This window comes from Sander vitreus, chromosome 15 (genome assembly GCF_031162955.1).
Source record: "Sander vitreus isolate 19-12246 chromosome 15, sanVit1, whole genome shotgun sequence".
In the NCBI taxonomy this organism is placed as follows: domain Eukaryota; kingdom Metazoa; phylum Chordata; class Actinopteri; order Perciformes; family Percidae; genus Sander; species Sander vitreus.
This window is the reverse complement of record NC_135869.1, coordinates 10,558,075-10,584,884: the sequence shown is the minus strand read 5'-3', so window position 1 is coordinate 10,584,884 and position 26,810 is coordinate 10,558,075. Positions and strand designations below refer to the sequence as shown.

At 39.5% G+C, this 26,810-nt stretch overlaps 1 protein-coding gene across 1 annotated transcript in view; it reads left to right on the top strand.

The window, feature by feature from the left end:
* The window catches only part of shank1 (SH3 and multiple ankyrin repeat domains 1), a 68,209-nt gene that overhangs the window by 11,347 nt on the left and 30,052 nt on the right, over positions 1 to 26,810 (top strand). The window contains exons 2-14 of the mRNA XM_078270130.1: positions 997 to 1,200; positions 1,936 to 2,007; positions 2,315 to 2,423; positions 6,443 to 6,597; positions 7,390 to 7,557; positions 9,098 to 9,214; positions 9,842 to 9,919; positions 10,607 to 10,673; positions 11,003 to 11,172; positions 14,117 to 14,238; positions 16,472 to 16,620; positions 19,075 to 19,188; positions 20,151 to 20,226. Coding sequence (XP_078126256.1) covers positions 997 to 1,200; positions 1,936 to 2,007; positions 2,315 to 2,423; positions 6,443 to 6,597; positions 7,390 to 7,557; positions 9,098 to 9,214; positions 9,842 to 9,919; positions 10,607 to 10,673; positions 11,003 to 11,172; positions 14,117 to 14,238; positions 16,472 to 16,620; positions 19,075 to 19,188; positions 20,151 to 20,226 — 1,601 coding nt within the window. The remainder of the gene's footprint in view (positions 1 to 996; positions 1,201 to 1,935; positions 2,008 to 2,314; positions 2,424 to 6,442; positions 6,598 to 7,389; positions 7,558 to 9,097; positions 9,215 to 9,841; positions 9,920 to 10,606; positions 10,674 to 11,002; positions 11,173 to 14,116; positions 14,239 to 16,471; positions 16,621 to 19,074; positions 19,189 to 20,150; positions 20,227 to 26,810) is intronic.

Genomic DNA, 26,810 nt, shown 5'->3' with positions numbered 1-26,810 from the left:
AAGCCGTATTGGCTGGAGACAAGAGCCCATGCAATAATGCATTAAGAGGCAGGGATCCTGCAGCTGGCTGTACTCTGCATGGGCCAATCATCCTGCTGCTGATGCCTCAAGGTCAGAGAACAACCCGACTCCACTCTGGCCAAGGAGATGGAGAGAGAGAGAGAGAGAGAGAGAGAGAGAGAGAGAGAGAGAGAGAGAGAGAGAGAGAGAGAGAGAGAAAGCAGTGCCAAAAATTCTGTCAGCCATCTGTGTAGTGAGGTACGTCCCACTTTGCTGACTGAGCCTCTAAGCCGTTATGCATTTGGCCATTCACGACCCCACCGGAGACACTTAAAGCTGCACCAAACTGCCATTCATATCCTCTCTGCTGAGGCCTGGGAATCACCCACTTTACTCTGAGGCTGTCTCCCTCTGCTGGTTTACAGGGGGAACTGCTCCTCATGCTGCAGTCAGTTAGAGCTTCTGGCACAGGATTGTCTCTGGGACAGTGGTGACCTCTACAAGGGGTCAAAAGATAAACCTAAGGGGTCAATAGAGGATTTGTGGAAAAGGAGATAAGAAAAATATTGCTCTGATAAATGAAATGTATAGTGTCGTGTTCCTTTTGGCTGTTTCGGTTTTCGCAACGAATATTTCTTAGTTTAGATTAACTAAAAGTGATCAGGTTTCTAACATGGCCTCTGATGTTTTGATTGATACATATGAAGTGAGTCTGGCTGCTTTATCATCTTTAAAATCAGTTCTTAAAACTTAGTTTCACTGACTTCCTTTTAATGCGACTATTATTATTACTTGTCGTTGACTTCACTTTTGCTGCCTTTTATACTGTATTTCTTAACTTGTTTTACCTGCTGTAATCTCTTGTAAACCACACGTTTGTTTCGGATTCTTAAATGGTCATATTTATTCCTTGACATTTAGAGTATACCAGTTAACCAATGATCACTGCTCTATAAACTTAAAGCTGAGCTATGTCGCCTTCTGTCTCTCCTGCAGAAATGTTTGCGGTTTAACCCAGATGCCACTGTGTGGAAGGCCAAGCAGCAGGTGCTCTGCTCCCTGACCGAATCTCTTCGGGACGTCTTGAACTACGGTCTGTTCCAGCCCGCCACGGACGGCCATGATGCCAAGTTCCTGGAGGAAGAGAGGCTGCTCAAAGAGTACCCACAGTCCTTTGAGAAAGGGGTACCATATTTAGAGGTAAGATTCCAGTCTTCCTTTGACACAGTTGTAAGACATAGTACTGCACAATAGAGAAGTGATGTATCCTGCATATCCTCAAGATGTTACAGTTATTCAATAATGCAATGGTCAAAATATAAATTAGATGCGATGGCTCCCTCTTTGAAAGTTTACAATACATTTCGAGAAGCTCTCAGAAAAGTTTGTTTAAAGTCATACTCTGTAGGTGCTGTTGGATCAATCAATTGAATCCTAACAAAGAGTCTTGTATATTACAGCATTAAGATCGGATTGTCGTTTTTGGTTTGTGTGCCAAAGATTTACTCTACAACTTTTGGTATTTTGCGTCCAGATCCCAGATGACTGAAGTAAAAAAGAGCAGCACTTTAACTGTACTGTGAATGTTCCTTGTGATATCTAAGGTTATAAAAACCCTGGTTTATAAATGAAGTTTCATACATTCTTCTTAGAGGAATGTCACTGAACTGTTCAGCTTCCCTGCTCTGTTTATCTGCTAATCTCTTATCCACTCTGTACAGTCACCTTGTTTTCATGCTATATTATGACCCAGTGGAGGCTCTAAACCATCTTTAAACTGCTGTAAAGCAAGACCATTTTTCCCCACATTTCTTGAGGGGGGTTGTATAGTAAACCAGGTAAAGTGCTCTGTCTGTGCAATAAATCTGCAAGCCCCATTTTGTGTATCTAGGCCAAAAGCTATACTTCATTCTCCTTCTTCTCTCTCGGGTTTAGTTTCGATACAAGACCAGGGTATACAAACAGACCAATCTGGATGAGAAGCAACTGGCCAAACTGCACACTAAGGTATGAAATCCATTTGTCCTGAAGTTGGATCTCTGAAGGGATTCAGTCATATAAATGTACTGGCACAGAGTGAGTGAATTTAAAATCACTACTGTACAGTATTCATGTCAGTGTAAGTGTATACATACATATATTTGTGCATGTGAATCTGTGTATATTTTCTCCTTGTTAATGTACCAAACTGTACTACTATGCTGTAATGTGCTGCACTGCACTGCACTGTCCTTCACTTGCACATACAGTATTTCAAAGGCAGAAGGAGTATCTTTTCCCTATAATACAGCAGCACATTTCTCTCCACACGCAGGCTAGCCTGAAGAAATTCATGGATTATATCCAAACCAGCGCTGTGGACAAGATGGTCAAGTTCTTAGACAAAGGCCTCGATCCCAACTTTCAGGACGCTGACACCGGTGGTGAGGAGTGCCTTAGGGCCTCAGGATTTGTCACCTCCCTCTGTCATTTAGCATTTCCCTGAGCTCCATCCAGTTCATCAACAGAATCATCTTCTGTCTATCATCGATGCATAACAATTACAGACTACACTTATATTGCAGTTATTTAAAAGCATAGTTTACAAAAATATTTACACATCAAATTCATCACATTTACGAGATGAATAAAATGGCTTAAAACAAGGACCACACAGTGGACCATTGACACAGTAGACCATAAAGTACTTCTTCAAAGACTCACCTCTATTGGACTATCAGAACAAGCAGTGGGATGGTTCAACAGTTATCTATCAGGGAGAACACAATGTGTGTGAGTAGATGGTTTCACTTCTGCCTCCCTAAATATTTCAAAAGGGGTGCCTCAAGGCTCAATCCTTGAGCCGCTTCTTTTTTGCATTTATATAAACAACCTCTGTAATAATATAAATAATACAAACTATCATTACTATGCTGATGATACTATTCTCTACTGTTCTGGGTCCACTTTAGGTCAAGCAATCACAAATTTACAATCTGCTTTTAACATCTTGCAATATAATTTGGCTACTTTAAAATTGGTTCTAAACTCTAAAAAAACTGAAGTCATGACTTTCACTAAGGGAAAATCATCTAAAAACAATGTCCCAACCATTTGTACACTTTCAGGTACAGAAATCGAAGAAGTGTCACATTACAAATACTTGGGCATTATTATTTGATCAATCACTGTCTTTTACATTGCATGTCCAAGGTTTGGTTAAAAAACTGAAGTTGAAGTTTTTTCTTTAGAATCAAGTCCTGTTTATCCTTTGAAGCAAAAAAACAACTTGTAAATGCAACTTTCTTGTCTGTTTTGGACTATGGTGACATTTCAAATATGTATTCAACCTCCCAGTGTCTTCATGCTTTGGACATGGTGTTTCACGGAGCCTTAAGATTCATCACAAACTTAAAATGTCATACTCATCACTGTTTGCTGTACTCTCGGGTCAAGTGGTTCTCCCTCTCAATCAGGCGTTGGATGCACTGGCATCTTTTTATTTATAAAGCGGTATTAGGACTACTTCCTCCTTATCTGAATGCTTACATCCTCCCGAGGTCTGCAGGGACATATCACTTGCGTTCACAGGATCTGTTTTTATTGTCAGTCCCTAAAGCCCGCACTGACTTTGGTAAAAATGCTTTTAATTTTGCAGCACCATCTGCATGGAATCAGCTTCAGAATGAACTACAGTTGAAGGAGTTGGTCTCTTTTTATTCTTTTAAAGGCTTTTTAAAGGATCTTGCAGAAAGGCAGTCTGTCTGTCATTGTTTTTAAATTGATTTAGGACCCAGATTTTTCTTTATGATGACATTGTTTTTATTATTGTGTTGTATTTATTTGAAACCACGCTGGCTGTCACTTGCCAGGACACTCTTGTCTCTTGTAAAAGAGATTTGTAATCTCAAGGAGTTTTTTTTATCCTGGTTAAATAATGGTTTGAATGAAAAAAAAAAAAAGGACTAAATAAGGTTGAAATTAACAGTGATACTGATTTCCCTTGCTACAGCTCATTTCCTCCATCCATCTATATATACTGTACATACATCCAGCTACACACTCATATATCGTCAAATCTCTTCCTTAACCTGTCTCTCTATATTTATTGAATTATTCTGTGTGTCCGTCAAACATATAAACATGTATTTGAGATTCAACATCCCCAATTGGTTAACCATCTCATCTCAGCTAAATTAGCACGCTGGTGGCCAACAGCTTTGTGACCTGTGGCTCTGCCCATCTCTCCCCCTCCGTTTCCTGCTCTCAGCTCTGCAGTATGTTGGCCTAACACTTTGTCGAGGATCTGGGCCAATGCTGTTCACAATTTGGTGTCTTTTCTCAGATCCTGTTAGTGCTTAGGGGGTGCAGCAGACGGCCCATTTACAGTTTGGGTGTGCTGCTCTGTGTCACTCCAGGCGCTGTGGGAGCAAAGTGTCACAAAACAAAACACAGGCGGGTGGGAAACACACTTCCACTTCAGAACACCGGGGGGCAACAGAGAACCCTGATGAAGCCTCTTCACTAACATGCTCTACTCACATATCATGGAAAATACAAACCACATATCCCTCCATACACATACACACCTGAAAATTATACTTGAGGTGGTTATTGCTACTGTGGACATCAGGGTTGATGTTGGACCTGGTTTCTGTGCTTCTGTACTAATGATACAAACAAAAATCGGTGGAGCCAAAGGTGACTTGATCATTTTAAATTTGGATAGCTAAATTTATTAATTTCATTAAATTAATTATTTTGCTACAATAACCTTGAATTAAAAAAGCTTAGGTTTGCGCTAAAACTCACTCAATCCATGTGTTAAAAAAAGCTGTTCAATCAAAATTTACAGAAAATGTCAACTATTGCTTCTTCATGGTTTCAAATGGTTTCCTCTTCTTTCTTAACTGTGAGGTTGTGTCAAGGTGTTCTGACAGTTTGCCTATGAACTATTAGGTCTTAGCCTACTAGGTATTAGGACTGTGCATGGCAAAGAGACGATCAAAACCCTGCAAAAACATTTGACCTGCTTGTCTCTCTGAAACTCTTTCTTCATGCTTTCCCACCCAGCAGTAGGCTCACTCTGGGTGCCTTTAATAGGCTATAAAATGATTCTACAATATTCAGCATGGCTCCTGTCAGTGGGGGCACACTTCCATCTCTGCCAAGGAAACCGTTTAATGGGCATTTCCTAAGTCGTCCTGACATGGTAACTTCAGAGGAAGTGCAGTCAAAACACTACCCCAGATTATTTGTACCTGAGCTCTACAGAAGGATAAAAGCCCTTAGTCATTTTCCTCTTTGCCAAAAACTCTCTTGTCGCCATGGCAGCCAGCGCTGTGCACCCTGTTTTTACCGGGAACACTTTGAATGCTTTTATTCTTCTAGGTGCCATTGAACCTTCTTGCTGAATAAATTCAAGTATGTTAAGTGACTGAGGTTGAACATGTTTTGACACAGCATTGCTTTTATTTTAAATTATTGAGTTTCTTCTTTGCTTTATTTGTACCATGTACAATTACCATGCTGCTAGCATCAACAGGAAAAAAACTTTAGTATTTACTTGGAAGCTAATGTTGCTACCTGATGAAAACCAACCTAGAGAGGTAAATCTCTAGAGAAGATTTTATTTTGCATTGCATTTTTGCTTAGGTGAATTTGAACATTTATGGGAAACTTTACAGTTAGCTGAATTGTCTCAGGGTGTGCAGTTGAGTAACCAGGAAATGTAACCAATTTCATTCTTAAATCCCTCCTATGATGGGTGGATTTAATAACAATGTTTGCATTGAGTGAGTCTTCTTTAAACTCTTCTGTCAGAACTGTGACTGTCAGAAACTGTACCTGAGAATTCCCTTTACATCTTTTCTCGGCTGGGGGCCGGCTCACAAGACAATTTCGCAAGGCCACCCACATGCTGAGAATTTAATATTAAAATTTGCTGCAAATAATTGTTTGACTAAATCCCATTTTTCAATTAAGGCTGCAAAATCTGAGGATTTAAAAAAAAAAACTTTAGCGACTATTTTTCTTTTTTGCACGTTAGGAAATGCATTTAACATGTTTGTTAAAACTCAAGGACACATAATGCATTTTTGTTGGAAACACTGAAACTAAACATACAAGAAAGCTCCACACGGTATCTTTAACAAAGCAGTTTTGAGGTAAACTATTTTTTTATTAATACTTTTTGATTATTTTTGGTGGAGTCTAATATGTCTGTTTTCTGTCTAACCTGCAAGGAGAAAGCTGCAGGTGTCTAAGAACATAACCTCAAAGCAAGGAAAGAAGAGTTGGAAACAGTTGAAATTCATTGTTGAAACAGTTTTCCCACTGAGTATTTAAGCAGCCTCCCTGGCAGCAAACAATCTGGCCAGTGCCCTCCAAATAATTAAACTTTCAAACCAATCCTTCTGAACATTAAAAACTCTATTTGAATCTCTCTGTGTGTGTCCGCCAGAGACAGCTCTGTCGCTGGCGGTGCAGTGTGAGCCGGGTGGAGGTGAGGCTATCCGGGTCCTGGTGGAGGGAGGGGCTCACATTGACTTCCGCGCCAAAGATGGACTCACACCGTTACACAAAGCTGTGCGAGGCCACCGCCATACAGCCCTGCTGGTAAACATTCACACACGCTATTGTCCTTTGATAGAAATGCTGTGTCTAATCACAAGTTATGAGTTTTCATTGTCATGCCATGCAAGGCGATAAATTAAACATAAACCAGGATATGTATCTGCAAGATGGATACTTGCCCTGCATCTGATTCATATGTGTTACTGTATAAGCAAACAAGCAGGAGAAAGAATAAACAGACCCTCCCACGCAGCGATCCACACCCACCCACACACAAAATGCACAAAACAATCTATTATTGTATTCAACTAAAGAGAAGAAAAATACATTACATTTTAGATTGCCTGCTTTAAAGGTGTGTGGTACATTTACATTTTAGGCATTTGTCCAGAACACCCATATCGCCAAGAAGACAGGTACCTGTAGAGTTGAAAACGTATTCAGGGGGAGATAATGCATGTGTTACATTGTCAGAGTCCATGTTTTCCACAAAGGAAAGAAACAGCTGCTAAACGGCAAAAAGATTTACTGCAGACTCTGATTGAATACTTAATACTCTCTAGCCTGAGGTGTTGCATGACCTCTCTGAACCCCCGGCTATGTGTTCCTATCCTGATTTAAAATTCCATGAATATTCTTCGACTTGAAGTTGAAAACCACCTTAAGATATTTTTCCTTGCTGCCTTTTTTATTATTATGTTGTTAGCTCGTCATTATTTTACTGCACAGTAATAATTGCATATTTTATTTTACTCCCTTATTGTTTTCATTACTGCCAGTATTTGAGAATGGCCTGTACGTGAGGTGTACCTTCTCTACTGTGTGTTTCTGCAGGTCCTGCTGTCTCTGGGTGCATCTCCGGACTATAAGGACCGGCGAGGGCTGACACCGCTCTATCACACTGTGCTGACAGGGGGGGACACCTCCTGCTGCGAAACACTGCTTTTCCACCGCGCCAAACTGGGCATCAGGGACGAGAATGGCTGGGATGAGACACATCAGGTACATGTGTGTGCATTATTTGGGTCCCTTAAGACTTCAAGGGTCTTCAAAGGGGTTTTCCAGAGATTTTGGATTAAAAAAATAAGAGAATATGAATGCAAATACAGAAAGTATTTTATGACAGGTTTCATTATTTCTTGTATTATCTCCAATGTGCTGTGTATACAGTTAATTCTCCACTAAATCAACAGCAAATCTTTTGTTAGAGGGGCAAAATGCTTGGGGCAAATTATTCAATCTAATGGGTCAATGGCTTAATTAGTGTCTATTTAGAGATTGTCATCTGAAAGCACCCAAATAGTCCAGCCTTTGGGTTTTGGGGTTTAGTTTCTGTTATTTGTATTGCGTGTGTGTGCATGCATCTTATTCGTATAAATGTACCAGTAAATGTATCTAAATGAGTCACTGTGTTCCAGTGTCTGCGTATGTACAGCATCTGTGTCTACGTCAAAAACCATTCATGCCATGAACAATACACCTCTCATCTTTTATCTTGGACAACTTTCACCCTTCATCCCACCCACCCTGCTTCTGTGGCCTCATATTCCAGCAGTGAAGTGGACCGAAAAGGTATCAGCTTCTTCCTCTCAGTGTGATCACCCACACTTCATCAGCATCGTCTCTTTAGCTTCCATCTTATTCTCTATGTGTCTGTGTGTTGAGTTGAATTTGATTGACATGTTTAGCATTGATACTTGGATTGGATTCACCATAAGTCTATATTTTTTACTGAGACTGATATCTTGAAATTTGGATATTACCATGCCCCCTCAACACCTTCCAAAATTAGTATTCTCTGTGTGAATGCCGTTTTTTTGCAGGATTGAATCAGCCTCAAGGCACTCTGAAAGAAAATAATTAATGAGGTATAGGTGACAATTTACTCCAGTGAATACATGGTTTTCTCAGATTGACAAATGTATACTATTGTCCCTTACCAAAGGATAAAAACGAAATATTTGTAGTGCACCAGAGAGTTAACTGGCATATAATACAGCATGAGACAAAAGTACTGTTGCTATGATTACCTGTAGTTTAATATCCATTCCCCACAAATTGATCCATTAAGTTATTGACCTAAAATAAGTATCCTTATGTGTGATTGCAATGGAGAGCTGCCAGCCAATGTGAAATAAACATTTAATGTGGCCATGGCATAATTGATAACATAAATTGCCAATGACTAATAATAATAACTTGATTTCCACTGTATGGTGTTGCTTTATGTGTGTGTCCTTATGATGATGATTGTACGATTATTGTTATCATTGGATCTCACTTGTGTTCGCCCTCTGAGTTTGGAGGTGCTGTTAATTAAATGTGGTGTCATTTAGCTGTCACCTTGTTCCTCTCCCTGTATCGCTGTCTGTTCTTAATCCTTGTTTGCTTCTAGGCTTCTCTGTTGTCTTTATTAAACAACCACATAAATCTGTCCATTTTCACTCTTCTGTATATCTTGTTTTCCTCCTTAACAAACTCTTTGCCTTTTGCACATGTTCTCCTTCCATCGCTCCTCAACAATCTGTTCATCCTCTCTCAGGCCTGTCAGCATGGTAACTCGCAGCATCTGGAGCACCTCCTTTTCTACGGGGCCGATTCTTCCTCCCAGAATGCCTCTGGAAACACTGCCTTGCACATATGTGCTTTATACAACAAGGTAGACACTCTTTTTCATGGAGCTCAAATGTCAGCTTCTACAAAGTTGAGAAAATATTACGATAAATCACCTTAAATCTTTGAACATACAGTGTAACAAGGTGAAAGACACATAAATGCTCTTTATCTTTGCAATATAATTGATACACCTTTTAAAGTTCAGCACCCTGAACCTAAAAACTCCGTAATTCCTCAATTCTAAATAAAATATGTATATTCTCAGCTAAAATAGATGAAATCAGAGCAATTTAAAATAGATATTAACCTAAATCTGTTTATTTGTATATTTTCATATAGGTGTGAATGCTGTTATGCATTATAAACCTTTTGTCAACAAACATGTTTAAGATTTAATTTAAGACAAACTAGATTTTGATTCCATTTTTATATAACATTGTTGAAATTTCACCCCACTTTGTTTTAAAAGCATGTTTCATACAGTAGAATATTTAATATTCAACATATTTGCAGTATCATTATAGCACAAGGGAATGCAGAGTAATTCAAAAGAAGAGAATACTGTGCTTTCTAAAGTTAAGCATACATGTGAACAGATAACATGCTTTGCTACATTAAGTTATACAATTTTCTATGACTAATGTACAATAATCAGTCCTTTTTGTTGCAGGAAAGCTGTTCACGAATTCTGCTCTACCGGGGAGCAAATAAAGACACAAAGAACAGCAGTGGGCAAACCCCCTTTCAGGTAATGGCTGAGTGCCTAGCTGGGTAATTATGCGTGTTGGTTGGTTGTATGGTTTAGTGTCTTATTAAGTTAACGTAGCAGAAAGTGCCAGGGCCTAATTTCACTTTAAACCATTATTGTGCTGCGATGAACACGGAGGTCCCAGGTGGCAGGATTGTGTGTGACCCCTTAATCTAGATATATTAACTTTGTCAGTGCAGAAAAAGCCAGCTGAGACAATCTGTTGTGTTTTGTGTTTGTGTGTGTGGAGAGATGAGATAACAGGGAGAAAGCATTGAAATTTGCCAGATTGTATGCTGACCTGTGTAGTTTGTAAAAAAGAAACGGTCAAAAGCTTTTGTGCAATAGTGAAAAGAATACAAAAAATATGGTCTCATGCCGGAGTACTCATGTGCTTTTGCTGTATTATTATTTTTCAAGAAAACAGCACAAATCTGGTTTTCATCACTTGTAAATTTGCCCATTAGAGGTGCAAGTTTAGAGCGCAGACAAATACAATATTTATATATATTTATAAAATACAGAAGAATAATGCTTCAGTAAAAGCACCCAGCTACCTACTGTAATTACAAGAGAAATAGTAAACAGTTTGTTCCACCCTTACATTTTGTGCATTTATTTGCCATATGACTGCATTAAAAAAGTTTAAAAAAATTGTATGTGTGTGTCCATGTGTGTTTTCATCAGGTGGCTGTTATGTCCGGCCATTTTGAGCTGGGAGAAATTATCAAAAACCACCGGGATACAGATGTGGGTAAGTAGCTGATGTCTGGTCTGAATTTTGGGTGCCAGTTCGGAGATGTGTAATGTCCTGTAATCTTAGATATTTTGTTGATCTAAAATGATACATGATTGGCTCTTCACGGGGGAAATTAGGCCTTGAATCAACAAGTAAAAGGGAGCAGCAATGAAAAATAGAATATAAGGAATACTCTAGACATGTTGAAATTGAAAGTATTAAGAGAAATAGATTAGAGTATATAGAGTATGCGGATGTGCAAAATAGGAGCAGTGGCAAAGAAAACAAACTGTGACAAAGAAAATCTGATATGATGGTCACCTTTTTCTCCCCTCACCTTCCAGTTCCCTTTGTGGAGTCTCCAAAGTACGCCCCCCAGAGGCGGGAGAGTACCCGGACACTGACGATACCCAACCCTCATCCTTTCCTCCGGGCCAACAGTGACAGCAGCATGAACCTGCCAGACTGGATGGCGGTGCCCAACGCCCCAGGGACCAATATTGTCTCTGTGCAGGTTTGTGTGTGTGTATGTGTGTGTCTATAGATTTCAACTGGATCACACAAATAGTCGTCATCAGCAGATTGAGTTTGCTAGTTGTAGTAGAATTAAAAACTTCCAAGATCCTGAGAACCTCAAGGACTTCTCCTCCATGTTGACTTAAAAGTTGAGTTTCCAAATTGATTATTGACATTGAAAACGGTATTGAATGTATTTGACTAATTTGCACGTGAGTATGATTGACCTTATACCTGACAGCTTGGAGAAATGGTAAATACCCAGATATGTACTACTATAGTTTCCTTGCACAAGTGGAAGCTCGAGTAGCTGCATCTCAATTATTCATACACAAATTATAAAATATGAAGGGACATTATACTATATAATGGATGACCTTTATTGTCTCTAGTGGTGAACAGTACTCATTGCAGCAACTTATATCATGCTTTCTCACATAAGCTATCTATGTACATATATTTCAGTTATGTGCAATGTTGCAGACAAGTAATCATGGTGAGTGATAGCCCATGAACATATAACATCATGGAATAAAACATAATTTATGAGACATTTGCATGCATTTTATATGCATTATATTTATCATAATATTAATGTTGTTGTCCACAATCAATAGCATTAGGAGAGTTTTTTCTAATTAACTAGAAAATGCATTTCCTGCAGAAAATGCGTGGAATGCTGAATAGCTAAATTGCTAAAGCTAAACTGGATTAATAGCTTAAATCTGTAAGAAGAAGTTGAAGTAGTGAGAATAGTTGAAAAAGTGGAAATTGTTTAATAAGTATGAATTTCATTAAAAAGTTAAAAGCTTATGCTAAACTGAATTGTTGGCTTTAATAGTTGAATAATGACAAAATATGTCGAACATTGTGAGGTCTGAGTATATTTTCTAACTGATAATGAATAAGTAGAGAAGACTCACAAATGCAGAAATATGAAACAAATTATATGAAAAATCTTAAAGCCCAAATGCATTGCACTGCATTGCTGAAAAATCTGGAAAATTGTCAGAGTTCAAAGCTGAACTGTGCTATGCAAATAAGTGAAGAGCTAAAATACATTGTTAGAAAAGCTGGAAGCTGAACTGTAATACTGTCAAAGATGAAAGTTGAAATGAATTACCTGAAAAGGCTGAAAGAAAAAATACTTTGTATTATTATCAGACATATACACTGCATAGAACGAAAAAGCATCAACACACAAGTGTGTGTGTCTGTGTGAGTGTGTGTGTGAGTATGTGTGTGTGTGTGTGTGTGTGTGTGTGTGTGTGTGTGTGTGTGTGTGTGCGTGTATGTGTGTCTGTGTGTGTGTGTGTGTTTCTGTGTGTCTGTCTATGTGTGAGTGTGTATGTGTTTGTTTGTATATTTGTGTATGAGTGTGTGTGTGTGTGTGTCTATGTGCGTGAGTGTGTGTGCGTGTGCATATGCGTGTGGGCATATCAGTGATTTAAAAAAGTGGTTTGCCCTGTGTTTCGTTGGGAAATGTGGACAATGTTTAACAGGGCAGCGAATGGAGGAAGATTTGTAACTGTTGTCATTTGGAAGCTCACCAAGCCAAATGTATAACTCATATCGCATAAATGAGCACATTGGCTGAAACTAGACAAGAATACTTACGTTTCGATGTATAAATTGTGCATGACAAGTAAAAATTGTGGGTGTGAGAGCAATTTATATAGAAGGGACAAAGATAATTTTTTTAAGGCTCTGTGCTCTGGCCGATGACATCATCCACTTGCAATCATAGACAGTATATAAGAATTGCTTGCAATACACACCCATTATAAATGTATAAAACTAAACTTAAACAGCTAGGGTCAGTCACTCTCCGTTGGCTTGCGAGCTGGAAAAAACTAATTCTGGTCAGGCCAATCACATCGTGTATAGAGTCGGTGGGTGGGCTTAACATAAGGACGGCAGAGTTGCAACAGTTCCCTGCTACTTGAAAACAAAGAAGATGGTTGACAGCGGTCTTTCAAATCAGTTTCGGCCGCGACTCTGGAAGACTTGGAGTTAAGCACTGAAGTCATTCTTATAAAAGGAGTGTTCGGAGTTTTGCCGACCGGATACGGCAAAAGTTTAATCTATCAACTAGTGTTGCTCTGGTTGGCTATGAGTGCAGAGGGAGTTTGAAAGACAACCGTTTATCCCGCCCCTCGGATTGAGCCCTGCCAATGGTGAGTTCCCAGACCCAACATCTTGATGTGGGTCTGGCTTGTCAGGCTAATCAAAACACATAGTAGACCCTGAATAGCTGAATTTTTCATGAATAGTTTAAAATTTGATTCACGTCTGTAGGTGAAAGAATGTAGGAGGAGATACATTTTAAAGCAAGAGGATTTGAAGGATTTGAAGCCCGCTCTCATTGACTTTAATGTTAAAATAAAATGTTTAAAAGCTTAATATTTAAAATAGTATAAATAGTAGAGAAAAAGTTGAAGAAGTCCCATCATCTGCTGAAAGAGCTGAAGATTTTGATAGTTGAATGGTTTTAATAGCTGAACGTATGCAGCTGAATCAGCATTCCCACTAATTATAGATATGGAAGTCATAAAAAAATGTTACACAGCGACGAGAAGAAGATAAAGTAGTTAACAATATAATGAATAAACAAAAACAGAAAATGCTCTGAAGTGAGTTTAATTTGGGTAAATGTATTTTGAATTATACAGACACTTAAAACAAAAACAGAAACAACATCCAAAAAAATACCTGTAATCACAGCTTTGCATAAATATACACTTGTACCTTGTACAATTATTCCAATTTATAATGGTGATACAATATCATATGCATAATATTATATGTAGCTACAAATACACAGCGAAATACACACGCATACTCAGGACCTATGCACATCAATCAATTTTTTTTCTGACATGCTGTAAACATCTTTCATGAAATATATTTTTCTTGCCTTTCTCCCTGTCTGTCTCTCTCAGGGCTACAAACATACAGGAACCCTGCGCAGCTCCAGCAGTCCCAGAGGGGCAAGGACGCGTTCCCCGTCCCGTGGAAGAATCGGAGACAAGGAGGACAGGAGCCGGCAGAGTCGGAGACAGGGGTGAGTGGCAAAGGCTGACATCTGAAAACAAGATGCTGCTGAACAAGAACCTCTCTTCTACTTTTCTAAGTGTAGAATACTGCAAGTTCATCTAGGCTGGTTGAAGTACATTTGAGAACTTCTACTGGATGTCTGCACATCCCAAAAGAGTCCCTTAAATGTCAATTACCTGAGTTAAGGTCTTAAAAGGTTGTAAAGGTGCTTACATGTTTAGGTTTTAGTCTTAAATATGGTTTCTTAGGTCTTCAAATGTCTGTTTTTGTTGTGCAAAATATAGGTGTTATATTAGTGTTAGTTAAGGTTAGTTAAGATCTGTATTAAACCACAATAATTCATTCAACCTTTATTTAACCAGGAAAAGTCCCACTGAGTTACAGTAACTCTTCTCCCAGGGTGTCCTGGCCAAGACTGGCGGCAAAAAGTTTCAAAATACATAAAAGACAGGACAAAGGTTACATACTACACCACAAATCTCTATACATACACTATACATACTAGAATACAAACAAGACATTACACTCAAAGGGATATTTCACCGTTGGAAAGATGAATATATCTTTAAATTGGGTCACTTATGTAGCAGAAATGTGATTTTTTTTTTTTAAATTTGTGGCTTCTAGGCCGAGAAAAGCCAAAAAATGTGTTTTTGGCTCATGTGGATGAAAGACACCAAATCCCAGAATGCACTTGCTTCGCTGCTTTAGTGTCCCAGACAGACAGACAGACAGTGAGACAGTCAACTCAACTTAAGTGTGTTTTATTGTCATTTCAACCATATACACGAAACAACGTTTCACCGTGGCTCAAGTGGTTACACAATTAAAATATATAAAAACGACATTATATAAAAACAACATTATATAAACACATTATATAAAAACGACATTATATGAAAACGACATACGAAACAGGCTACATTTAGTGCACTGCACCCACATTATATGCTCCGTAAAGTTCAGCTAACACGTATACTAGCATTAGCGCTTGTGGGCTGTAAACTCTGTAAACACAGAGTATAAACACAGCCGTAAATTTGCGTGGAATGTAGACTGGTCGGCATTTTACAGTCACAAACTCCACCAGCAGTTGGATACAAGGGCCCCATTTCCAGGCAGTCCGTGTTAACACAGCCAACCTCGACTAGCTAGTCTTACCCGGTGACAGAGCAGCCGGCCTGGAAGCTGGATAGTCCGATACAGCAATGTTTCCACAACAACAAAAAAACAGCAGTCTCTGAACTTGTGTTGGGAGTTTCGTTGAAGTTGGATGTAGTCCAGTTTGTTGTCTAATGAGCAGACACTTGCAAGCAGACTGCACACTTGTTCAAAGTTCCCTGCTGATGATGTCCCTTTACCGGCCAGATGCATCGAGCAACACCGCTGGTCTCCATAACTGGCGGGCGAAACTCGCGTAGTGTGTCGAGTATTCCGTCTGTAATAAACTGTCCTGCATATTCTCCGATCTGTACCTATGTATCCCGGTGGTACATGTGTGCGGTAGTTTGAATGCACATAATTGTTGTTCTAAAATTTCCTTCGGGATCAATAAATCTATCTATCTATCTAAAAGTTTTCTGCTGAGAAGCCAGTAAGTGAGGATTCAAGATGGCTGACGCTCGTTTTGCCTCTGCAATCTTTGGAGAAAGACAACAGTCCAACCCCCTATGGGCTGGTTGAAAACATGCGGAAGTAGCTCCTACTACTGGCTGTAGTCCATTGCCTCTGGGCGAAAAATCTTCTGATGACGCAAAAATCGTCGTTTTACAACATCCAGACCCACAATACAGAGATCTCTCGTCTCAGGGGGACATGAGGGAGGGAAGCACAGTCATTCAAAAATTCTACCGTGTTTCTGCTGATACAAAGCTTAATGCTAAATCAGTGAAGTATCCTTTTAACTTAAGCTAATACAGACATATTATACAACTTAAAGGGGACCTATTTAAAAGAAATGACACTGTTCAGTCAGAGTTGACTTTAATAGGTTTTTTAAAGTATTGAAAGGTGGAAGTGATTCTAGATATAAGGTGTATAACAACAGATTTAAGTGAGCGTAAAGACCTACAAAGATCATAAATCAAACCATTAACATGTGACCTAACAGAGAACCCTGGACTGTTTAGGCACATTTTTGGAAAACTGGCTGGTATTGCATTCAGTAATTTGGTCACCCATATGTATAGAGAGCTTCAGTCTCAAATCATCCACCTCACCTTCTGCTCCCTTCCATCCAGGCCCGTCCCTGCCAGTGCAGCTGGACAAAACGCAGGCCAGCGGAGACGCCTCTACAGCGCTGTCCCGGGACGAGTCTTTGTAGCTACTCGATCAAACTCTGCCCAAGGAGAGCGAGAAATCAGCTTCAGTAAAGGAGACAGGGTCAAAGGTGAGTATATGCATTTTCATGTCATGATACACTGTGTGTGTGTGTGTGTGTGTGTGTGTGTGTGTGTGTGTGTGTGTGTGTGTGTGTGTGTGTGTGTGTGTGTGTGTGTTTGTATGTGTCATACTGCATTTTGTCTTCCATGTGAATTCAAACTGTCTGGTTGGGAGTCAGTGTTTGTGAGGCTGTTTAGGCTGGTACTAATCTCCACATGAATGTCAGCTTTGACATCCACACACTTGTAAAAGTGAATTGAAGGCACATTCAGAAACATGCAAAGCAACATTACAGACACCTTTTAAAAAATGTAAATGTAACAAAAGGTTACATGTACAGAATCCCTCTCTGTTTAAGGCTTTGGCGTAGCCCCAAATAGATCCTATATATATATAATATGTAAGCTGCTGACTGCAGGGGTTTAACAATTCCAGAATTGAGATATAATTACAGTTTTTAAGCTAACACCATTTAGTAGTAAAAGTATTTTGGACACAAAGTGAGATGCTGCATCACAAGAACATTTACTTTATCTACCATTAGTTAACACTACATGTATAAATACAAATATACAAATATCCACTGATCACAACACCATAGCTAATACTCACATCCAAAACTTACGTTGGCTTATTAAGGTGTTACGGCTCACGTCTTACCAAACAAATGCCTACTTACACATCCAGCAGACACAGGGCATAGTGAGCATTCCATTGATGTTTTATTTATAGCTACCTGACTAATATATGTCCAATATAAGCTCTGGTACAGCTTATCTGTGTTTTGCTTCTGCCTACAAGTTACAGTATATGGTGACACAGCTGAAGACAATGGTGAGATTCAACCATTCGGGACAACCAAAATAATAAATAAATGAGCTAAAAGTGGCTGAAAGCTGTGTTGAGCTGCAGAGTTTCTCATATATATATATATATATATATATATATATATATATACAGTGTTGGGAAGGATACTTTCAAAACATATTCCGTTACAGAATACAGAATACATGCCCAAAAATGTAATTTGTAACGTATTCCGTTATGTTACTCAATATGAGTAATGTATTCTGAATACTTGGATTACTTCCACATTGAATTGTATTTTATAAGTAGGAATGCATCCATCACATACAGCTTACTAAACAGGCCTATTCTGGTGTTTTCTTCTGTTCCAACTGGCTGAATGTGTACCTAAACAAGCAGATAGATTTTTGGATTTGTAGTCCCGAACTGCATACTACAAAAATCTAACTGCAGTCTTGAAGCTACCACAAACTCATTTTAGCTAATGTTAGCTAGCATGTCAAACGGGGCTAGTCAGTCTTTCAACGGCTCTGGGGATAGTAAATCAGCACGTAGGAGAATGTAAAGTCGCACGTAAACTATAAAAAATAGCAAGGTGACCAGTAAAACTACAGCAAACGACTATCCTTGGCTAATTAAAAAAAAAAAAAGTACTTTAAGATGCTTCTTCAGGTTGGAGGTGGAGTAATTTGGATGCTGAAAGGAAGTTGGTTGCTGGCAAGCAGAGGTTGCACTGCACAGTTATATTTCGTTCTCCCGTCTCTTTCTTTAATGTGAAATGCTGTTTGAATTTCCAAGATAGAAATGCATTCCTGCCCTGGCTCTGTTGTGCCGGTTCCGGCTCCATCTTTACCTCTATCAGTGATCACGCAAATAGCTAATTTTTTCGTTTTCATATTGGGGCTTCTGGGAAATGCATGGAGTTGCGAGAGTGAATAAACCCGTGAAACAGAGAAGTATCGTCATGTAATCCATTGATTTCAACATTGTAACTGTATTCTAAATACCAACTATTTAAATTGTAACTGTAACGGAATACAGCTACTCGTAATTTGTATTCTGAATACGTAACGCCGGTACATGTATTCCGTTACTCCCCAACACTGTATATATAGAGTGGTAAAGTGGTATCAATCTTCTCATCTCACTCCCAGCAGAAAAGCAATAAACACATTTCCCAAAATGTCAATCACTTTAAGCATCTCTTGAGAAAACTGTGAGTTGACTAGAATTGATAAACAACACCAAAAACTATTACTTTAAATTCATTTTACTAAAGCGTGACAGGAAATTCTTGTCTCAGTCTCAGAGGACAATCAGCACACAGGCCACATCCAAGTGTCATCAGATAAGTTTGTAAAATGGCCATGTCCTAACATGAGTGTAAGTTCTCTATATATGTTTGTATTCAATGTCTGCAGGTATGAATATGTGTGTGTTTGTGAGTAAGTCTAAGGTGTCGCCAGGTATGTATGTCTTGGTGAGTATGTAGGAGGTTTGCATGTCCGTGTGTCTCTACATTATTTCTTTTCTGTCTGTATAATGTTGATGTCTTTTTACGTGTGTTCATTTCTAATTGGTGTCTGTGTGTTGGTGCATGTTGTGTTGCCTTATCCTGATATGCTGCCCTTTCCTGCCCTCCCCCCTCCTCTAGTGTTGAGTGTTGGCGAGGGCGGGTACTGGGAGGGGACGGTCAGAGGTCGCACAGGCTGGTTCCCCTCTGACTGTGTGGAGGAAGTAATGCTTCGAAGCCAAGACAACCGATCAGGTGATCACCACCAGTCACACACACACACACACACACACACACACACACACACACACACACACACACACACACACACACACACACACACACAGTGCGCTCATCCTGAAAAATAACCAGCATCACCATCAGGAGTTTCATATTTACCCTAAACAAGGTATATAACTTGTTAATTAGTGAGCTTTAAGAGGTGCTGGTAGACAGATTTTGTCACCTTTGGACAGAACAAGCTAGCTGTTTCCCCTATTTTCTAGTCTTTATGCTAAGCTAAGCTAACCGTCTGCTGGCCCTAGGTTCATATTTACTGTACAGACATGAGAGTGGTATCAATTTTCTCATCTAACTCTGCAAGAAAGTGAATAAGTGTATTTTCCAAAATGTGGAACTATTGATTTAATATATACATTTGTTCTCTTGTAAATTTAACATTATAAGCATTAGGTCTGTATAAACAAAAAAATAGGTCGATATAAACTAAAAAATAATAATATAAAGTATTATTTTAATTATTGATTAATATATTGACTATTACTTTGATTGATTTTGCTGGCAATAAAATGTCGAAAAAATAAGTCCAAATCTTCAAATTGCTGCTTGTCTAAGCAACAGTCAATAACACAAAGCTGTTCAATTTATAATGACATACAGAAAAGGAAAGGAAATCAGCAAAATCCTCAAATTTGAGAAACTATAACCAGCTAATATTTTGACACTTTTAGACAATTTTTTTTTAACCATTAATAGATTATAAAAAAAAGTCAAGTGAGTAATTGTTTTAGCACTAATACACATATTAGTCTTCGGTTTAGGTTGCAGGTCAGTGGAGAAAAGCCACCAGTAAAAGAGAGATTCTCCTGTGATATATTATATTATACAGACAAACAGTGCCTGCTGTATAATAAGCGTTGCAAATGGATTTAATGCAGGTGCGACCATGCTGATGTCCCTGTGATTTTGTGTTTCAGAGAGTCGGGGAGAACGAGCCAAAAGGCTATTCCGCCATTACACGGTGGGATCCTATGACAGCTTTGACGCTCCCAGGTAAGAGCTACCTTGCCGTGAGCCATCACTGATGTACAGCAAACTAAATGACTGCCAGTTTTAGATGACTAAGGGGCTCTGCTTTAGCTCACAGGGTTATGGTTATTGTTCATTTATAAGGGTAAGGTCACACCAGAGTGGTACTTCACCTACCAGATTACCTATTTGAGCTGAACACAAGGGCACATTCGGTCACTTGGGCTGACAAAAGAGGCATTTGAATGCTTCAGTGCCTGTTTGGTGTGAAATTAGGACCGGACTAAAGCATGAAAGTATCCCATTATGATACAGAGACATCCTGGTTAAATAAAGGTTAAGAGAAGGGCAGTTTTACATTCAGAATATTGTTCCACCTAAGAGATGGTAGAAACTACAGCTGTTTTTTACCATCTGTCACAGAACAGCTCTACTGAGGCAAGAAGAGGTTCAGTTTAGTGCCTTGCTAAAGAGCATGATGTAACTTGTCCATCCACCCAGTAGGTAATCTAAATCAAACTGACAACCTTTTCATTATGACCCTGCTGCTTCAATGTTTAGACACACAGCACATGTTGAGACAGGATTTGTTTGTATGGTAACATACTGTATACATCTATCGAGATGAGATGACTCATACGTTCCAGTGGTACTTTGATTCGTGTGATGTGATGTGTTGTGAGTGATTCATACCTTGGATGACGATGTGTGAGGGCTCACTGCCTCAGGTCTAGAAGCTGATCCGCCTGCTTTCATACTGGAGCCATCCTCGAGGCACATGTTTAGCAGCTGTGTTTTGACTAGCTTGTGTTGCTGGGTTTAACCTCGGCAGACAGGCAGATTTTTGTCACATCAGGATTTCAGAGTAAGTTCCTTCCTTAGTATGTCTGCCTTTTGGCTCTGAGGTACAAAGCTGTGTTGTCCGGCTGTAGTTTTTAAGTGGGCAGTCATCCACTTACTGTGACCTCATCAGCATGAGAACTTCGCCGGAAAACATTGAGCTTTTCGAGCATAGACTCAGAACTGAAACTTCGCTGGATCTTCTGTGTGGGTGAACTGTTGACACATGAGTGGGGAAAACTCTCCTGTATTGACTTTGGGAGTGTGACTTCTCCTCATTAACTCAGCCTAATATAATACCATTCCCTTTAATGCCTTGCATCTGCATCATGGCGAGCACGGCGCTGCCTTGACGCAAACTCATTTCAGTGTCCATGACTTGGACTGAGCGAAGAGAGAATTATTTACATAGAAATAAAGCCATTATCAATCATGTATTATTTAAACAAAATCCCGCCTTCTGCCTCTCCTTCCCTCTTGTTTCATTCACTCACTCATCATCATTCTTTATCATTCCTCAACTTTCTCTTTCAGGCCTGCTTTTGTTTTTGTTTTCATGTTTTGCTTTCTCTTTAACTCCCTCTGTATCTCGCACATGAACACAGTATAATTTATTATTAACATGCTTTTCATCAACAGTGACATTTAATGCAAGCGATGCACTCAGTCATGCAAACACACACACATGTTTGTGCACACTCTTTAACGCACACATCATGGATAATTGAAGCTGTGTACTGCAGCACAGATGGAGCCGAAGACTATTTGTTTGACCAGGCAGGCAGGCATGGCGGACTCAGTACCGCCCTCACATAGGCCTACTTTCACAGCCTTTAAGTCTACATGTAATATCTCACGTATTCCTCCTTTCATCCCTCTATATTTGGCCACATCTCCTGACCATCGATGCATCCTTCCTTCACTTTCTATTCATCACTATATTGCTAACCCCCCTGTACTTTTTAATTTTCTTTCTATCACCCTCTCTCCCCTGTGGTGTCTCCATCTGGAGGTCAGACAGTGAAGGGCACTCTAAAGGGAAAGGATGGTTGGAGAGGGGAATGAAGAGGTTGGATGAAGCACGAAGGGCATTCTGTGTTTATAAATGGGTGAAATAAGACATATGCATTGTTTATTTGTGCAAGCGATGCGGAGGGGGGGGTAAAGCATGAAGAGCTGCCATGTTTTAACTTTTTATAATCTGAGTGTGAGGACCAAAGTAAGACCAATATGAATTTTCAAGACTCTGATGCTTGTACAGACATTTATGGTTCCCAGATGATGAATCCTATGATGTCTGTTATTCCCTTGACTTTTAATCTAATGCCAAAAATGTTTCTTTTTTTAAAGGGGTGATAGAATGATTATATAGGGTATTTCACACCCGGGTGCTGTTCTATGAGCACTAATGCAACCCTGTCAAACGAGGAGCCTCTCACTGCAGCCTGCGGGAAGGCGGGGCTTGACATCAACTGATGTGGCAAAACACAAACAACATTTCATGCAATAACAGTGAACTGTAATTGGGCCCGTCTACTTTTTCGTTCATTTGATTTCCGATTTTGAAACGAAAAGAGTGGTTCGGAAATAACGTAAGACTGCTGTGGTGAAAGCCTTGTTTTCATGAGCTTCTGGGGCTAGCTGCTAACTAGCTCGGAAGCTAACATCTAATAGCAGGCAGGTTGCTAATTAGCCAATGCTAAAAAGTATGAAAGTACTAGTTTCCCCTGCTTTCTATCAATATTCCTTGGTATTTGTCTCTTGGTGTAGTTTGCTAACATGCTCGTAGACATGTAAATTAACTGTTTGCGTACTAGCTAAATCAATGGTCAACACCTTTTATATTGTAACGTGAAAGCTCAAGCGGCGTTAGCTTCAGCCAAACCACAGCCGCAACTTGCACTGCCCCGTTAAAATGCAACTTCAACCCTCGGATATAACGGTAATCACGTAGTGATTTTACTGTATAGACATCTGTATGTGTGTTCAACCTTTTGAAATACTTAGATTAGGTGTGTTACTGTGCAGGTCATTGAGTGAAGCCGAATATCTGAGGAGCATCTTGCATGATTGTGAATTCTACTGAACCAGACAGAGAGACCATTTAAAGGCTCAGGAACCCTTTGCAGGTGTTTTGGATTAATTAGCTGATTAGAATGTGACACTTTGAGCCTACAATATTGGACCTTTTCACAATATTCTAATTTTCTGAGGGTTTTCATAAACTGTAAGCCATAATCATCAAAGTTATAACAACTACAGGCTTGAAATATCTCGCTTTGCATGTAATAAGTCTATATAATATATTAGTTTTACCTTTTAAGTTGAATTACTGAAATAAATGAACTTTTGCACGATATTCAAATTTTTTGAGTTTCACCGTGCTTCTGGTTCACCTGTTAATAAAGCAAAATCACCCCTTTGTACATTTGGTTGTAATGAGACTGAATTCTTGCTGTTAATATGAAAGTCCATAACGAAACAACACACCATTCTACTTTTGAGGGCTAAATTAAATGAAATATTGCTCGTTTTCCGTTTGAACACATTGTCATCAATATTAACAAGCTTTAAAATGACCCATTTTTCAAATTTGGATATCGTTTCAAAATTGGAAATCAAATGAACGAAAAAGTACACCGGCCCAATTACATTAAAGAGGTGATTGAATGCAAAACCGATTTTACCTTGTCATAGCTGAATAATGACAGTTTAGTGGGTAACTAGGACATACATAGAACCTCAAAATCCCATTGACACCTCTTTCCTCTGCAAATCTCATAATTTGAAACTGCCTCTGAAAACGGGCAAATCTCAACGAGCCACCTAGTTGACGTCAACTCGGCGGCTCCTCCTCATTTGGCTCTAGTCTCTATCTTTGTCACGCCCAAACATTTACATAGGCTACACCACTGATCTGATGTCAGCTTAGTCTTCTGAATAGGTCACGTAGCTAGATCTCAGAAATTGTACACATTGTTAATCTACTATTTTACCACTAAATTCACTTCTGAGACTTTTTTATGCGAGAAATCAACTATGTAGAGGTCAAATATGGGCCGTTTTACGAAAATTGATGGCTAATTGCAAATTTGTCCGGCTGTGTGTCACAGTTCAGCAGGAGCTCAGCAGGCTACGTGACAGCGGCTGGTGCTGCCTCACCGCCCGGTGTGTCCTACCTCATAGACTCCGGCTCGCTGTGAGCTAGCTGGATCTCCGTCACGAAGGGAAGCCCGCGTCGCTCCATACCCGTGCAAAGTCACCATTTCTGGGTTACTGGACTACAAAATGCCGAGGCCCTGAGGGAGCTCCAGGGCCTGCAGCTAGCCGCAATCTTTACCCATAGGACTGAAGGGACAGTAGCAGCTAACGAAATCCCTAATGTTCACAAAAATGCATTAAATTGAAATCGGACACCATTGTTAGCTTTATAAGACCTTGGGTATATGTTATATAAGTGGCGTGACGAAATTCAAACTGTAAATATACTCTAGTTATGCCGACAGCTGGCAGCCAGCCATCTCCGCGGAGCCCCGAGCCCCGGTAGTCCAGTAACCGAGAAACGGTGACTTTCACTGGGTATGGAGGTTGCCGCGTTCTCGTCACTGTGTGGAGCTCCTAATAGCTCTTGTTCCAAATAGAGCCATATTCACAGGGTAGTTAAGGGCCTAATAAAATAGCATTACATTTTCAGCCCAACCAATGTTACATACCCTATTAGGAGACCTTAAGGAACAGTGTAAAATACTCTATATAATCATTCAATCACCCCTTTAACTACATGAAAACTTCACTGTTGTTGCATGAAATGTTGTTTGTGTTTAGCCTACATCATCAGTTTCTATTATCTAATCTGAAACGAGGCTAGACCAGACCGTCTTTTTTTTTTTTTTTCGTATTCAAAAAACTTTATTATTCAAGTACAGATACATAAACACATTGAAAACATTAAATGCATACATACATACATGAAAAAGGGGTGCATGAAATTTACATTAAAGAGGTTGTAAGGCATTGTAAATGTTCACAGTCCGGATGGCTTTCTTATTTGTCCTTTTAAAGTTTCAAAATATAATTTCATGTCATTTTTAAATTGGTGAATATTCGGTTTTCTTTCAGACCATTTATCCAAATCATTTCCTTCATAGTAAAAAATGCTACTAGGCTGTCTTGGTCCGTTCAACCATATGGGGAGTGACGTAAGCAAAGAAAAATGTCTGACTTTGATGTGGGTGGGGCTTGACATCAAGCCCCGCCCACATCAAAGTCAGTTGTTGGTTTACAACGAGCGAAGCACACCCCCCAATGGGACTTTGAGGTTCTATGTATGCCTATTTTACCCACCAAACTGTCGTTATTCAACTATGACAAGGTAAACTTGGTTTTGCATTCTATCACCCCTTTAACAGTTACATTGTCTTACTTTAGACCTGTAGATGGTTATAGTTACAATAAAAGAGTTTTGAAATGGACATGACTGATTGGCTGATATCCAATATTTTGATAAGCCCAACATAATGTTCCGTATGGTCCATCCCTAATAAACAGAGCCATCTTATCTGCCACTCTCTGATCCTCACCTTCTGTCCCACCTATGACCTATTATATTTGGTAACCTGCAGTACGGGACAAGCCATGACAATTTAACAAGGCGTGGTAAACAAAACCAGGCTTTTAATGAGATGAACTGCTTTAACTTGATAATGTGTCATTAATAAGAACACAAGAAGTGAGGGATATTATGATTTGGGAACAAGCAGTGACAAAGACAAACAAACAGAGAACTTTTTCTCTTCCATTCCCCTCCACCTCAGTTGTTGTCCTCATCCTACTCATCCTCGTTCCTCCCTTCGGCTCCTCCTCCTCTAACCCCAGGAGACTTTTTCCTCCTTGGATTGGTATTACATTTTTTTTTTTATTATGGTTAAAGGTCTTTAACAGCCATATTCTGGTCATTAATTCTGTCAGTCAGTCAGGAGACATGCTTGGATATTTGGATGCTACTATATATCACACCTCATCATAGTTCGGCTAAAATATTTTTAACAAATCTGGTCTGTTCTGTAAGCATTTGGTTTCTACCTTTGCTATTATAGCAGCCTTTGCTAGCTTACAAAATACTTGTAACACTGCTGTTCTCAGTACAATGAGATGAAAGCTATAAACAGATAGTTCATCAGCTCTCTGTGTCATTGCCACAGATGCACTGATCAACTCTACACAATCTGTACATGGTGCTGCTTCTCTCCCAGCCCACATGAGACCATTTCTGGGCCAACAGCGGGTCACATAAGGACGAGTGAGCACACACAGTTTGAAGGAGAGAGGCAGAATACCCTGAACACTGCTGTGGTGGGTAGTTATGTCTCGTAAGACACATGCATCGCTTCTTGCTTGTGCAGAGGCAACATAAAGTCGTCTGATATGATTTTTCATATTTTTCCAACATGTATAACTTCACCTTACTTGAATTTTTAGATGGAATTTACAACAACAGATAGACAACAGCATCAAAGAGTGTGTGTTCAGGTTTGGCCATCGTATGATAGATACACAGATACACAGATGCACACACACACACACACACACACACACACAGACACACACATGCACGCACGCACGCACGAACACATGCATGCACGCACACACACATACTGGTTTAGGCAGACATGTAGATACATATAATCATTCACAATCATGTGGACCTTCTGTCAAAGATTGTTTGCTCTCCTGCTCCCTCCCCCCTCTCTCCCTCTCTCTCACTCCCT